This window comes from Phoenix dactylifera, chromosome 5 (assembly GCF_051530095.1).
Source record: "Phoenix dactylifera cultivar Ajwa chromosome 5, Ajwa_hap1_PhDact_Kaust_v1.1, whole genome shotgun sequence".
Lineage (NCBI taxonomy): Eukaryota > Viridiplantae > Streptophyta > Magnoliopsida > Arecales > Arecaceae > Phoenix > Phoenix dactylifera.
The window spans coordinates 31,987,116-32,001,056 of record NC_143194.1 but is presented as its reverse complement, the minus strand read 5'-3'; the positions used below and the strand labels follow the sequence as shown (position 1 = coordinate 32,001,056).

Genomic DNA, 13,941 nt, shown 5'->3' with positions numbered 1-13,941 from the left:
TTGTTCTGGTTAGTAGACCATTTGTTCTTATACATATGCCCATAATAGTATCTTACACTGAAAGCTGTCATCTTCAAGTAAGAATCATCATTTCGCACATCCTCATCAGTCAGAACTATACAAGTTGGATATTAAAAAATTACCTAATAATTTTTTTCTGGAAAAACTGAGTGGATGAGTTCCTGAAAACGAGCTGAATAAGCCTTGGGGTTCATTGCTGATGTTGATGGGGAGTCATACTGTAGATATTTGAAAGCATTCTCCACGCGCTTGAGCATGCCATATCCTTGAATGATATCCACAATTCCAAAGTACAGGAAAACTTTGTTGTTTTGCTCCTTGCCTGCAGCTCGAAGTGATGCTGCATTCCAGCTTTCTTTTCTTCGAGTGTCGACCACACGTGCTGGCATTTTCGCACCAAATTTAACATCAGGTCTGTAACAAAAATGGAATGTTTCTTTCTGTTAGATAATGCTGATAACAGGCTCAAGCTTCCAGGCAAGTTACGAGATTCAGATTATCACGCCTCTGCAGGATTATGTGAATGTAGAGTTCTATAGGGGAAGCATTTATTTCTATCAGATCACCACATTACCACACTTCAAAAGATCGCAAAGAAGTCATAAGCTTGGATTTTGAAAGAAAAGATTGTATATATATATATATATATATATATATATATGTATGTCTAGTATGGAGTGCCTACACGTGTATGTATATGTACTGTGCATATATACATATGTGCATGGGCATGTCACATTATTTATTTCTTTAGCGTGTGTGAGTGCATGCTTGTGCCTGTGTATGTGTTGGTGGGTAGGGTTTTCTTTTTTTTTTCTTTTTTTTTTGGGTATCGGGGTTCGGGGTGGCTGTTGGCTGGGGACTATTTAGCTGGGTTGGATGCCTTACTCTGTCTGGCAGGATGAGTCTGAATCAGTGACAGAAACAGAATCCAAGCCTGCATCACTCTGTGGCAACTTCGGGCTGTCTGAAGGAGAGCTCTTTCTATCATCCGACCCTGCAAGACAAATCCTGGGTTTCTTATTTCTTTTTTTTTTAAAAAAAAAAACCTGGGTTTCTTCTATATTGATTCTTCTATTAAATATTCCAAAAAAAATTAATAAAAGGTAATAGTTTTTTGGCCTCCGTTATATTGAAGGCTATCATTATTTTATAATGAAATCTTATTATGAAAATGTACTCAAGGTGGCTGAGTGATGCATATTTTGTTCCAGAACATTACCAAATATTGGTGCATGTTCACTGTTGGCCAGAATCCTTGGGACAAACAAATGGAAACTGGAAGACTATACTGTGAAACTGATTAACAAAAACCACCGAATATATATGGCACTTGGGGCACAAAGTAATATCTTCTTTTATAACAATAATCCACCATAAAAGTATGCAAGGCCATAAAACCTGCCTTGAATATAAAAAACGCAAAGTTTCTGACGTGTATTTGCCCAGATCACCAGATTAACACTGGCTCTACCAAAGCTTTCAGACCTGGTCTTACTGCATGTAAGGTTTTTCGCAGTTGTAGGTGGTTCTGATGTTTATGCACCAATCCAACCAAAGGGACACCAAGGAATTTGATATGGACCTGAAAACCCAAACTCAGGGCCATTCAGAATATCTAGTGTACAGCATGCCAAAGTAAACACGTTTAATTCTGGTGCTCTTCAATCTTAGAAGATAGATGCTGCTGCTAAACATATAAATACATTACCCTACTTCTATTTGCACCATGAACAAACAAATATGGAAGCAGTGGCTGCTTCAGTGCAACCACTCACTGCTTCTGGCTCGCTATATTGGCAGACCTAATTAGATAACCGGCAACTATTTAATAGGACACAAAGTATCTTTCCATTGTTCATGGTCCCCTCCCCACCCACCACCCCCACCCCCTACTCCAGGCCAATTGGTGCACATCAGAGCCTGAAACTAGGCTTAACAATGAGGGTGGCAGAGCAAGTGCATCTTGAAAAGCTAATTAAACCCTTTTGGTCAGAGACTTTCCTGACAAGCAATCTGAATGGCAGACAAATTCCACTGGGGAGAGAGGATACAGACCTGGGATTTTTAGGAATTTTTTAGCAGAAAAAGGTGCTTACTGTTATAGATGAAGTATCTGTGCTTCTATATCAGAACTCAAAACTTTTTTGAAAGGAAAAAGGACATTAAATTTAAGTTGCACCTTTTCCTGAAAACTAGAATTAATTTTGAACCTGAATATCCAAAAACTGACGTCTTTTACCTGCTACATGTGCTGAAGGATTGCGATCTTTAATAACCGAATCGAAAGGTGCAGGACAGACATGCATTCCTAGCAATAGAGTGTAATCCATGATGCCTTCATCTTCTAGAAAGTCGCAGTCATGCTTGATTTGCCTGCAAATATGAAATTGAAAAGGACCATATGATATAATACTGCAGTGTAATATCTCTCTATCTATCCATCTTTACAGCACATGTATGTATGGCTGCAGCTTGGATATGCTTATAATCAGTTTGAGTGAAGCAGTCTGCCATACAAGCAATGTTGAATTGATTGTCATACTTGAGGGTGGAACACTGTAAAATCATTGAACAGCATTCTTGTTGCATTTCAAATATAATTATCTTTAAAATGCCAAGAAAATCTTTGGTTTTACTTGAATACATTGTTTCTCTGCTAAGTGAAAATGCAGCATAGAGGAATGCTAGCTTCAAAATATCTAAATACTCCATGGCATTAGATTGGGAAGCTTTTCCCCTTCAGATCGATCAACTAGACATACAACAACCTGATGGAACTGTGGAAAGGCCAAAAGCAAGACTGATTGCCAAAACATGAGCTTAAACCTATGAACTGAATTATTTTGAGACATTTTCTCAGGTGGAAAACTCAAAATATCCAAGTTATCATATCCTCTGTTGTGAATTTGAGTTGGCCTGCACAACACACACCCACATACAAAGGCTTCTGACATCAAGACCTTGCAGAAGAAGCTTGTATTAGAAAAATCTCATATATTAGCAACATAAAGTGTAAGCTGCAGTTTAAAGAATCAAATCTACGACAACTTGTTCCAAGGATATCATTCATAAATTCTTGAGGGTGAAACTTTCATTTGAACTTAAAATGATGTCAAGTTTCTCCCTCAGCATTCACAAAATGTAATAATTTAACTCATCCTACAAGTGTATTTATCTCATTATGTAGCTGCCCTTGGCCATATTGGAGTTAGATGATCATTTGGCAACAGGTCCAGTGGAATAGGGCTACATAACATGTAAATTAAACATGAAATAAGCAGAAGGTTCTGCTAGATCAATGATAATATCTCTTCTAGCACACCACAAACTTTTGCATTATTTATTATGTCCTGAACTCAATTCTCTAGTGGTTCAAATAGAATAGTCGAATGGCATTTATTAAAGTAAGGAAAAAGAATCATTTTCTGTAACGTAAATTAATTATCCCTTTATGATTTTTTACACTGTTAGCATTGATGACAGGAAGATAAACCAAAACTTACTATGTGAAGCCTAAATTATTTGACAATTGAAGCGTTTAGCATGCACGCGATCTAAGAAGCTTTCTTAGAGTATTAACAAAAGCTGTTAGTGAAAGAAGAAATGACAGTTGTAATCAAAATATGTATAGCCAAGAAGTCTTACGCTAGTATTTGATTTCGTGTTGGTGTATGAAGATGGAAGGCAAAATGTATATCTTCCTCAGCTCCTGTTTTGCTTATGGAGCGGTTCTGAGATGAACCTCTCAGACTGAAAGTCTTGTGAATACTTACGTCTGATTGAAGAATATTTTCCATTACAATAAATCGAACCTGTTCCAAGCAAAATTTTACAAAAACTCAGTTAGAAAGAAAAAGCAAAAAAAGGAATATAAAATTTGATATAAAATATTGTTCAAAGAAAAAACAAACTAGTTATCTGGAGGCAGTCAAATCACTAATCTGAACTGTATCCACAATCAGTTCAAAGTTAACCTTATATTAGCAAAGAATTTAAGTATCCTCAAAAGCAAAAGGCTTCTCCTCCCGATCTCTAAAAGCATTACATCTCAACTTCATAATCATCCAAAATTTGTTTCAATTGCATATTTTAGTTCCTTAAGACTACATAATCATCTCTTTATTATAAATTTGTATGTATAATCAATAAAGAAAGGCGCAAACAAATAAAATGAACAAAGAAGAGATGAGAATTATGAATTGAATGTGTGGAAGAACTAGGAAAATAAGATATGGATTATCACACTAAAGGAATCATAAAAATCATAGTATTCTCCACGTAGTACTCTTTTGGAATACTTTCTCGAAGATGGAAATGTCTCTTTTACTAATATCATAAAGGTATTGTCAGAATGTTTCATGGAAGATAACTAGCTTTTGTCGGACCATAACAAGCCAATCAAGAATTACACAAATGGGACGGTGTAATGGCATAATACACAAGACGGCATTTTATACAGATTTATTCATTCCAAATATCGTTTTGGTGTTTCAGGAGTCCTGGATAGTTCAGTTAATTTGAAAGGGATAAAAAGTCATGACTCAATAACTTCATAATATATAAATTCCCGATCAGAGATTCCCTACCTTTTGCCCATTTGATGGCTTTACAACATGAAGTCCACAAAATTTTGTTAACAAAGTGTTTCTGTACTTCTGTACATGTTGATAGTAATTTGGTAGCATCTCTAAGATTACCTGCATGAATGAAAAGCAAGAAGCATTAGATTTCTAGCTGCAGGAAACTCTACCACATCTGGAGTAAGCCTATGAACCTAGATTGACTCTTATTATAACCTATACAACTATATGAGCATATCTTGGAGTAAATCTATTATTTACAGGACATCATCAGTCCACATATATGAGAATTCTAAGAAAACCATATGTAAGTGGCATATGTTCAGACTAGATGTACATGCTCATACAATGAATAAGTAACAAGTGCTTCATGGTCTAAGCATACACAATACGACTACTATACTCTCTATCTAGCATTTGCCATTGTGGTGGAGACACCATTATTGTGCAATATACATATTATGTACATCTGAATTGGTCATTGCAACTTCTTCCTAGATCCTGCTCTCAAACTAATACAAAATGCAGTTACTTTTACAAGGCATTTCATTTGTCTTCATTAGAAGAATAAAAGTTGAAATGCTGACAATCAAGTCTACATAAAATAGCATTCATAGATACATTAGAATATTAAAACATTAAAAATGATTGGAACATAATAGATATTCAAAGAGATCATTTTTCTGAAATTCTTGAATAAAGAAGCGAAAAGTGTGTTAATACCTTCATCTCAGGTTTGCTCAACGTCTTGAAAATGAACTTATCATCATAGGATGAGAAAAGACGAGAACTATTTTTCTTTTGCAGAAACAGCAGCTTTATGGTTTCACGACCATGTACTGATTGTAGGTAGTCACCTGCATTGATCTTCTCAAATTCTTGAAGTTTCCTACAAATTCATTTAAACTAAAGGTTGATCAGTTTAATGATGTAAATGACATGGTGATCCAGAAGCATACATGATGAAAAGATCAAACCATGTTGGTTCTTAATTTGATAATGCCCTCTATGATTTCCTCCAAATATGCGTGTGTAGCAAGGAATGCCAAACCAGGCCGTACCGTTCGGTTCAGGCCAAACCAAGCCGATCCGGTCTTTGATTGGGTACATTTGGGTATCTAAAATGGTGCCAGTATAAGAGCGAATTGGACGGAACCAGTCTGGTTAGGCCAGGACTCGGTGCGAACTTCGCACCGAGTCCGGTTAGATTTGCCACAGCGCGCATGCGTTGTGGCATTTTTGGCGACCGGTTCGGTCCGGTCTAAACTGGTACCAAACTGGACTGGGTGCTGACTAGTACGGCACCTAGTACCGGTTCGGCAATACTTGGTGTGTAACTCCAACAATAATAAACTTGACATGAAAATATCAATGACATTGCATTCTTCCAAGGTTATTAGAGATGATAAAAACAAACTAGGTGAAAATATGGCATCATTTTTCATAATGTCATAAATCTATTCCACATAAAATCATGAGTTACATAACCTGAACTAGGATCTTACACCGACCTATACCGTACAGTCAGTACTGGCCCAATACCGAGATTCAGTTCGGTAATAAGTTGAATTGGTATATACCGATCTCAATCGAGCGAAACTGCCCCATATCGCCCAATATGACCCGAAACCAGGATGCATATTATATTGTACCGACCTATACCATCCGATTTCAGTCGGTACTGTAATAAAAGGGGAGAAAAAAAGGTTGGGAGCTATCTTGATATGGGATGCACACTATACCGTACCATACCAAATTGCTAGTGTGTACCGAGACTGCAGACCTTGATATGTACTTTAACAGCTTTGTTCTGTTCTCCAAGATTGTTTCAATATGGTAGAGGCTGGATGCTTTATCTCACAATACAGTTATTATAAGCTTAATAAAAGACATCAGAAATACATGATAGGATGAACATGTATGCATTTACACTGGTAAACAGTATCTGATTACAGTACATATTCTAAATAAGCAAATATAACTTGGATTTGTGCAATCCTTTGACTGGTTCCCCACTGCACGTTATGCAAAAAGATTCAAATTTAGGCATGTCCTGTACTGAAAATGAATACAGAAGAAAGTGACTGCCAACCTGAAAACTTCAGGGCAATAATCTGTCCACTCATACTCTCTAAATGTGCCTCGAGAATCTGGAGAAGAATCTGAAGAAAACCGAATGCGTGAAGTGGTTGTAGTATTGAAACCAAGATCAGAACGGTCCTGCTCTGAAAGAACCATGTTTCACTCCACTCTTACCTGCAAGTAACTTTAACAAGTCAACCTTCAAAAAATAATTCAATTTTGGCATACACTACAACATCTAGAGTTAAGGTATGATGCTTAATAAGAGCCAAGATGATTGCAAGAAACAAACGACATACTGCATGCATCAAAAATATAAAACATTGTTGAGACCTAAGGCATACAAAATTCATTTGGTAACAGCCAGCCTGCACCATTGAAGCTTGTGCATAGCAATCAATATTTACATAAAATACAGAATAGGATTTCAAAGTTTACTTGACTGGTATACAGCCTATTACGACCTCCTTATAACTGCTGTCATGCAATTAAATAGGAGTTATGACTACATTTGACATCTTGTCACTGGATGGGAATAAAATTGGTGAGTTTCATACAATCCACTCAAAAGTTGCCCATTAATGCATACTCAAAAGTTTCATAAGCTCTCACCAACCTTCTTCACGCATCTTCTCACCCTAAGTCATGATAACACAGATGCAGGACACGTATTTATTTATCTGTCTGCAATCCTAGATTTTCTTTCATATCCTGGAAAGCAACAAATATGATGCAGTTTAAATTAGAGTAATGAAACCAAATTTTCTACTATTTAGTCATGTTTGACATTCTGTAACAACAATAGACCCAAATCTGTACCAAGTCATTTTGAGATTTTGCACATAAGTTTATGAATAAAAGTCTCCTTCATATTCAAAAGGTGATAATAATTGCAAGTTTAATCCTCTCTCACATCCTCTGGTAGAAAATTCTTGCTTTTGATCGCAATCCCTTCTTGCAGATGTAGCATCACATGCTCTTGTCTCTAAACCTTGACCAAGACCTCGTCCTTATCTTTGCCTAGTTACAGCAACTCTAAGTTTTTGGGCATCCAAACAATTCCGGCTCTTACTAACATACCAGCTCTCATGGAGTCAAAAGTTTCTTATTTACACTAGCCTCATAAACATAATGGATAACGAAGTAGTAGCTTGAATGAAACAAAAATTAAAGCCCTTACAGAGTTATTTATTCTGTAACTTGTCGTGCTCAAAGAAAGATACTGCTATAGGTATCGATATGGGAAGCAAAAGGCAATGTTAGACAATGGTATTGGAAAAACAAATCAAATTTGGATTGGTTAAAGGTCATCATCAAAATGACACAAAAATTCACCAGCCCTTGCCCTAAAGGAGAAGGGTTGCCCATAACAAGAAAAAAATAGCACACCATCTTAATCCAACATCTCCTTTTCTATTACCTAAAAGTACCACTGACGAGTACCAATTAGTTATCCCAATACATAGCTGCTACCAAAAAGTACCAAAATATTTAATAGGTCGTGACCATTCCTCTGAGTGCGTCAAACCATGTCCTTCAAGGTTTGACTTTAAGAAGTGCATTTATGATCTAGGCAATTAGTGGGAACGTTCTACAATTAAAATCCGAACTTTTGGCGTCAATACTAGAGGTAGAAGCCAATAGAATTTTTTTAGGAAAAAAAAAGAACCAACAAAAAGTCAGCAGCTATAAAACTCCCAACTTAGCTTGCAGTCCTAAACTTTCCCTTCCCTTCTCTTTTTCCTCTCCTGAGGTTTACAATCAATTGCACATATTGCTCTCTAACAGCTGCAACCAGCTGTATCCTTTCAACGGATTCAAGTCCTACCTCCTTTCCCCCATTCCTTTACCCATTCAAAGCAACAAAATTAGGGCACAATCCCACAGAGATAAAGGATTCTTTTCCTTTTCATGGATGGCCATGGATGGCTTTTTCCATCAATTCCCTCTGGAATTGCATGGGTATCGGACCAAATCTAAGAAGATCTCCCGCGATACAAATGACGATATTAAAGAGGCAAAGCCGTGAAAAGATTTCAAGAAACCTCAAAAATTTATCAAATAGGCATCATATCATATCATATCGCATCATATCACAATTGAAATCTAGCACAGCTTTGCAAATATTTACAAATCTTCGATACTAATTCCAGCCAAGGTAGAAGAAGGATCGAAGCAAAGTTTGAGATGGAGACGTACCGCGGCCACTCCTCCCCGGGAACAGCGCTAGATCCACTGGACGGACGAGAGGAGGAGTAAAGGAGGCTCTCATTTAATAGGGGCGTTTGGAGATCGACGGCCGGTGATCAGAGCTGCGGAGAGTGGAATCGTGTGGAGGAGAGGGGTTTGTGAGCTCTCGGGGAACGGCCTTTCGCGCCAAAAATAGCCGTGGCCGCTCCTTTCGCCCATTCCTGAGAGGGAGGGCGAGGAGGCCCGTTAGGACGCTAAAACTCGGCGCCAGCGTGGAGAGAGGTACCGACTCTCTCACAGACTGCCGAACCGACCAACTGCTCTTAATCAGAGAGAACACACACACACACAAATTAAAAAACCACCACCACAACAACAACAACAACAACAACCAAAACATGCTCACCGGAAAGTGTAAATGGATTGTGGGTGACAATTATTTCAGATGGTGTAGTTACTAGAAGTTGAGAATCAGGGACCTAAAGTTCACCATAATTCATGGTTTCAATTAATTTCGATAAACCTTATCCTTATCTCTGAAAAAGTATAATTAAGTATAAGAATTCTTATGCAACTGTGCATAAGCTTATTGAGTTGGCACACACATCATGTTTCATGATATGTGATGCTTATTGATCGATCGTTTCAGAACATTATTAAGCTATTACTACGACACGATCCACATAATTTGTTTTCCAGAATTTCTTTTATGTTCATTGGTTTGGTTTCCCTTCATTAATAATTTAACATTAGACGATGACCATCTTAGATCCAACATTTTGTTATCTCCATGTTTTGAGAGAAAATGGTGGGACGAGCCCATTCAGGTAGGCCTTCAGCTGAAGAAGATAATTTGATCAACAATGTAGGACAATGTCTATTATATTGCTTCCCTTAGATTGTTAGGTATCACATTTTAACTTCTAGTCAGTTCAAAAACAGGTGTGTCCCTACAATATAACAGTTGTCTCATGTCATCTAAATTAAGAATCTCCAAAATTGCCTAAGGGGTTTAAATTGGTTATATGGCATGGAATTTCCACAGGTCCACGTTATCACAGAAGAGATCAATTAGACGCTCACAATACGACAAATAGCTAGGGCTGGTGCCTGCATGGAAATGTGGATATCGCTTTTTACTCAACCAAAGTAAATGCCCGTACCTCTGTATGACCTGCCACTTTTCCTCAACTTCGTTTACAAAATGATATAATATTTATAGAGCCGAGACTGATGTAGTTAGACAAGTAGATAACAAAGATAAGTAATGCCAACGTGGAGGCTCGTGTATAGAATTTACACATTGGCTGTCCTCTATTGTGAAACCTCCTCCCACTAAAATGGTGAAACAACTCCAGGTATAGTTTCAAGCATACAATTTATATCAAAGATGCACAAAAACTTTGACCATAATATATGTATACACACATTGCGATGACAGGACATCATGTTCGTGTTTTGTTCTTCAATTCTTTGACAATCAATTACCAAATTTCCTTTTGAAATTCAAGGATCAGCGAGTTTAAGGCAGGCACAAGTTTTAGAATTTGAGAAAACAAGAACAGAATAACTTTTACAATATATATATATATATATATATATATATATATATATATATATATATATATATATATAGAGAGAGAGAGAGAGAGAGAGAGAGAGAGAGAGAGAGAGAGAGAGAGATAGGTCTTGCTCCTCTTCAAAGAAGAGAATATCTACCTCCCTTGCCTTTAAAGCCGATGATAGGACATCCAAATCAAAAATACATACCTTTAATGATAATTTGTACTACTAAAAATGTCTAGAAGCCAAGAAACAAGCATTTTGGTGTTATGCATCTGTAAAAATAAGTAGCTAAAGTAATATAAAACCATTTCTCATATCATCGAAGCATCAATATATATACATACATGTTTTAATGTCGCAATCATATTCAATAAGATAGATTTTTAATTATATATTTTATCCTCTATTTTAACATGTTCGTGCAAGTTAAAGTAATTTATTTTTGTATTTACAGATGCATTGGCAAAAGATTACTGTTGGGGGGAAAAATGGACTACCCCACAAATACAATTAAAGCACCCAAATCCGACAGCGAGCCGAGCTAAGCTCATAGGCCGAGCTCAGAAGGCTGCCGAGCTCAGAAGGCCGAGACCAGAAGGCCGAGCTCAGAAGGCCGAGCACAGAAGGCTGCCGAGCTCAGAAGGCTGTCGAGCTCAGAAGGCCGAGCACAGCAGGCCGAGACCAGAAGGCTGCCGAGCTCAGAAGGCCGAGACCAGAAGGCCGAGCACAGAAGGCTGCCGAGCTCAGAAGGCTGTCGAACTCAGAAGGCCAAGACCAGAAGGCTGCCGAGTACAGAAGACTGCCGAGCTCAGAAGGCCGAGCACAGCAGGCCGAGACCAGAAGGCTGTCGAGCACAGAAGGCCGAACACAGAAGGTCGAGCACAGCAGGCCGAGACCAGAAGGCTGCCGAGCACAGAAGGCCGAGCACAGAAGGTCGAGCACAGCAGGCCGAGACCAGAAGGCTGCCGAGCACAGAAGACTGCCGAGCTCAGAAGGCCGAGACCAGAAGGCTGAGCACAGAAGGCTGCCGAGCTCAGAAGGCCGAGCTGACCTTAGAAGGCCGACCTCGTCGTCTATATGCTGCGGCCATGCCCTGCAGCAGCCTCACCGCACCATGCTTTACTTGCCGGCCACGCCACGACATATCAATCAGGAACCATACCCTGCTACGACTGTCAACGCCTCACCATTCCCAAGAATGTACTGCACTGCGCGCCACAAGCAAGCTCTGGCTACGCGCCATCTCCTTCCATGATGGGAACGGGCCATCCACGGCAACTCATTACTTCACACGCCCACGTTCAATCGTGACGGTAACCCATTAATTCGCCCAGTCACATCACAGATAACCCTGCCACTCTCCCTATAAAAAGGGAGGCTTCCTCCTCCCAAAAGAGGGTTTCGGACTTCTACATACAGTCCCTCTCCTCCAAAATTAAGCCCTCCTCTGACTTAAGCATCGGAGGGCCGGCGCCGGAAACTCCGGCCACCGGCATTTTGCAGGTCTCTCGGAGGACACCGTCCGCCGACGGACCGCCGCCCGCCATTCTCGCGCCGGAGCTCCTCCTCTTCAGCCAACGGCCGCCCCCGGATCCAAATTCCAGCAACAATTACAATTAAAAATGTGACTTTTAATTTCTAGTCCTTTTTACTGATCAATAATTTCTATCTTCAATTTCATTATCCCAATTATCTATTTTGGAGTTGAGGGGAGAAGATATTCTTTCCTTCTGGGAGAAGCATAGTCCATCCTATATTATACATAACAAGTAACATATGAGGCCAGAAATTGGACGAGAAACTCCCATGACTACCCATAGATGATGACTGATGAGTGACACTATATTTCAAGCCATACCAAGACAATGTACTTTGAAAGATGGCATCTGACTTGCGCCAGAGGTATTTTTATAGAAGATGAAACCAACATCTCAGCAAGAAAATTCCTCTATTTTTTTTTTTAAACGTAAATGGACAGGAGAATACAAAAGAAAATTTGCAGCAGAATCTCTGTACAAAGACAAGGATAGCACTAAACAAAGCGAGCCTACCACCAGCTGAAACTGGTACCACGCGTCTCTTCCAAGCTGATAACAATGGAAAGCAGCAACAACTGAGGACAGCTCTGGTCCGCGCGGCAGAGACAATGGCCTGACCCGAGCCACCGGCTGACACCTTCCTGACCGGAAGTGGAGGGAGCTGTTCGAGGCCCCACCCACAGACTTCAGCCAAAAGTGTCCAAGCGTTGGCGCAGCTTGTCACCATCGTCCACACCAAAGCCCATTCTCTTTTTCTCGAGAGCCAGAGATCCCTTTGTCCCTTCTCTTGTTTGTTATCTATCTGCACCTCCTTCCCTCTCCCATGGCTTTCCTTATCTTTTCCCCAAGTCTTAAGCTCGGCACCCTCTTTTTGACTATTGGCAAGGAAAGAAGAAAGAGAATCTCCTTTCCTGTGGATAAATACAGGCCATAACCCGCCAAATATTCTTTGGCTTCTCCACGAGGGTACTGCTAATCATTTCAAGGAAATACAAGAGGCTCTTTTCAGCTTTAACCAACAACTGATGACAGAGGTGTCTCGAGACCAAACAAAGCAATTTTGATTCGTGGCAAGCGGCCTGAGGCTTGAAAGGAGCTCCTGCGTCCCCTGAACCAATGCACGATAAAGCCAAGTACCTTCTCCCGAGTTCCGACAATGAATTACACCCAAACCATGTTCTTACGGCACTAAATTGAATGATGACATGCAAACGATATCAATGTCTACCTACCAGCATTTATAGAGCTTGATGGTTTCATGTGGTCATGATGTAGCCTCGGTTATATGCATCAGCTGGAGTAGCCGGCGAACTGTAAAGCTGCATGAAGTTCGTAAAAGGGAAAAATGCAATCTTTTAGATGCATCTTACAATGCATGAGATAATATCAGCCTCAGCTTAGCCTTCTAAATGGATATGTAGCAAGAGACGCAGTAGGTTTCAGAAGCATATATACGAAAATATAACAGCCAGGAAACTGCTTGAATAAATAAGTATAAGCAAAAACTTCATTATAAGTTCACGAGTCTGCTTAAATTGTACATAGGAAGCAGAGAGGAATAATAGATTATCGCAGCCCGTAGCATGCAGGAATATAAGGCCATCAAAAATAAATGCGACGTAATGACATACTTAATATCATAATTTATGAAGAATCTCAGTTTAAGAAAATTAAATAGTCAATGAAGGTAATGTGAAACAACATCTTTGTTGATCTGATGTTCCTCAACTGGACAGTGAGCAGAGTCGGCTACTTTAGGAGGAGAACTCTGAAGTGGGCATTTGAGCATGTGCAGGAGAGCAATTCTTATAGTTTGGAATATGTTCATCAATAGGAGTTCCAAAGAAACTAACGGCCAACGAGAGTTCCTTCACTTCAAAGCAATAAAAGATAGCCGAAGGAATACCTACCAAAACAAAGGAGCAAAAGTGAAGGCTCACAACATGTATAAAGAAGCAGAG

At 39.3% G+C, this 13,941-nt stretch overlaps 1 protein-coding gene across 3 annotated transcripts; it reads right to left on the bottom strand.

The window, feature by feature from the left end:
• LOC103710869 (phosphatidylinositol 4-phosphate 5-kinase 10-like) lies at nt 1-9,172 on the bottom strand. 3 transcript variants are annotated; one of them, XM_008796783.4, is made up of 8 exons: nt 8,886-9,172; nt 6,697-6,860; nt 5,328-5,493; nt 4,611-4,721; nt 3,670-3,836; nt 2,264-2,397; nt 910-1,018; nt 1-435 (listed from the first exon to the last, which is right to left on the bottom strand). In XM_008796783.4, exons 2-8 carry the CDS (start codon nt 6,840-6,842, stop codon nt 144-146), a joined length of 1,125 nt encoding a protein of 374 aa, XP_008795005.3. In that variant the 5' UTR covers nt 6,843-6,860; nt 8,886-9,172; the 3' UTR covers nt 1-143. The 3 variants fall into 3 exon arrangements, with proteins under 3 accessions (XP_008795005.3, XP_088578533.1, XP_008795006.3); XM_088722407.1 differs by lacking the exon at nt 910-1,018; XM_008796784.4 differs by lacking the exons at nt 1-435; nt 910-1,018 and adding an exon at nt 1,411-1,606.
• Nucleotides 9,173-13,941: the final 4,769 nt, after the last annotated feature.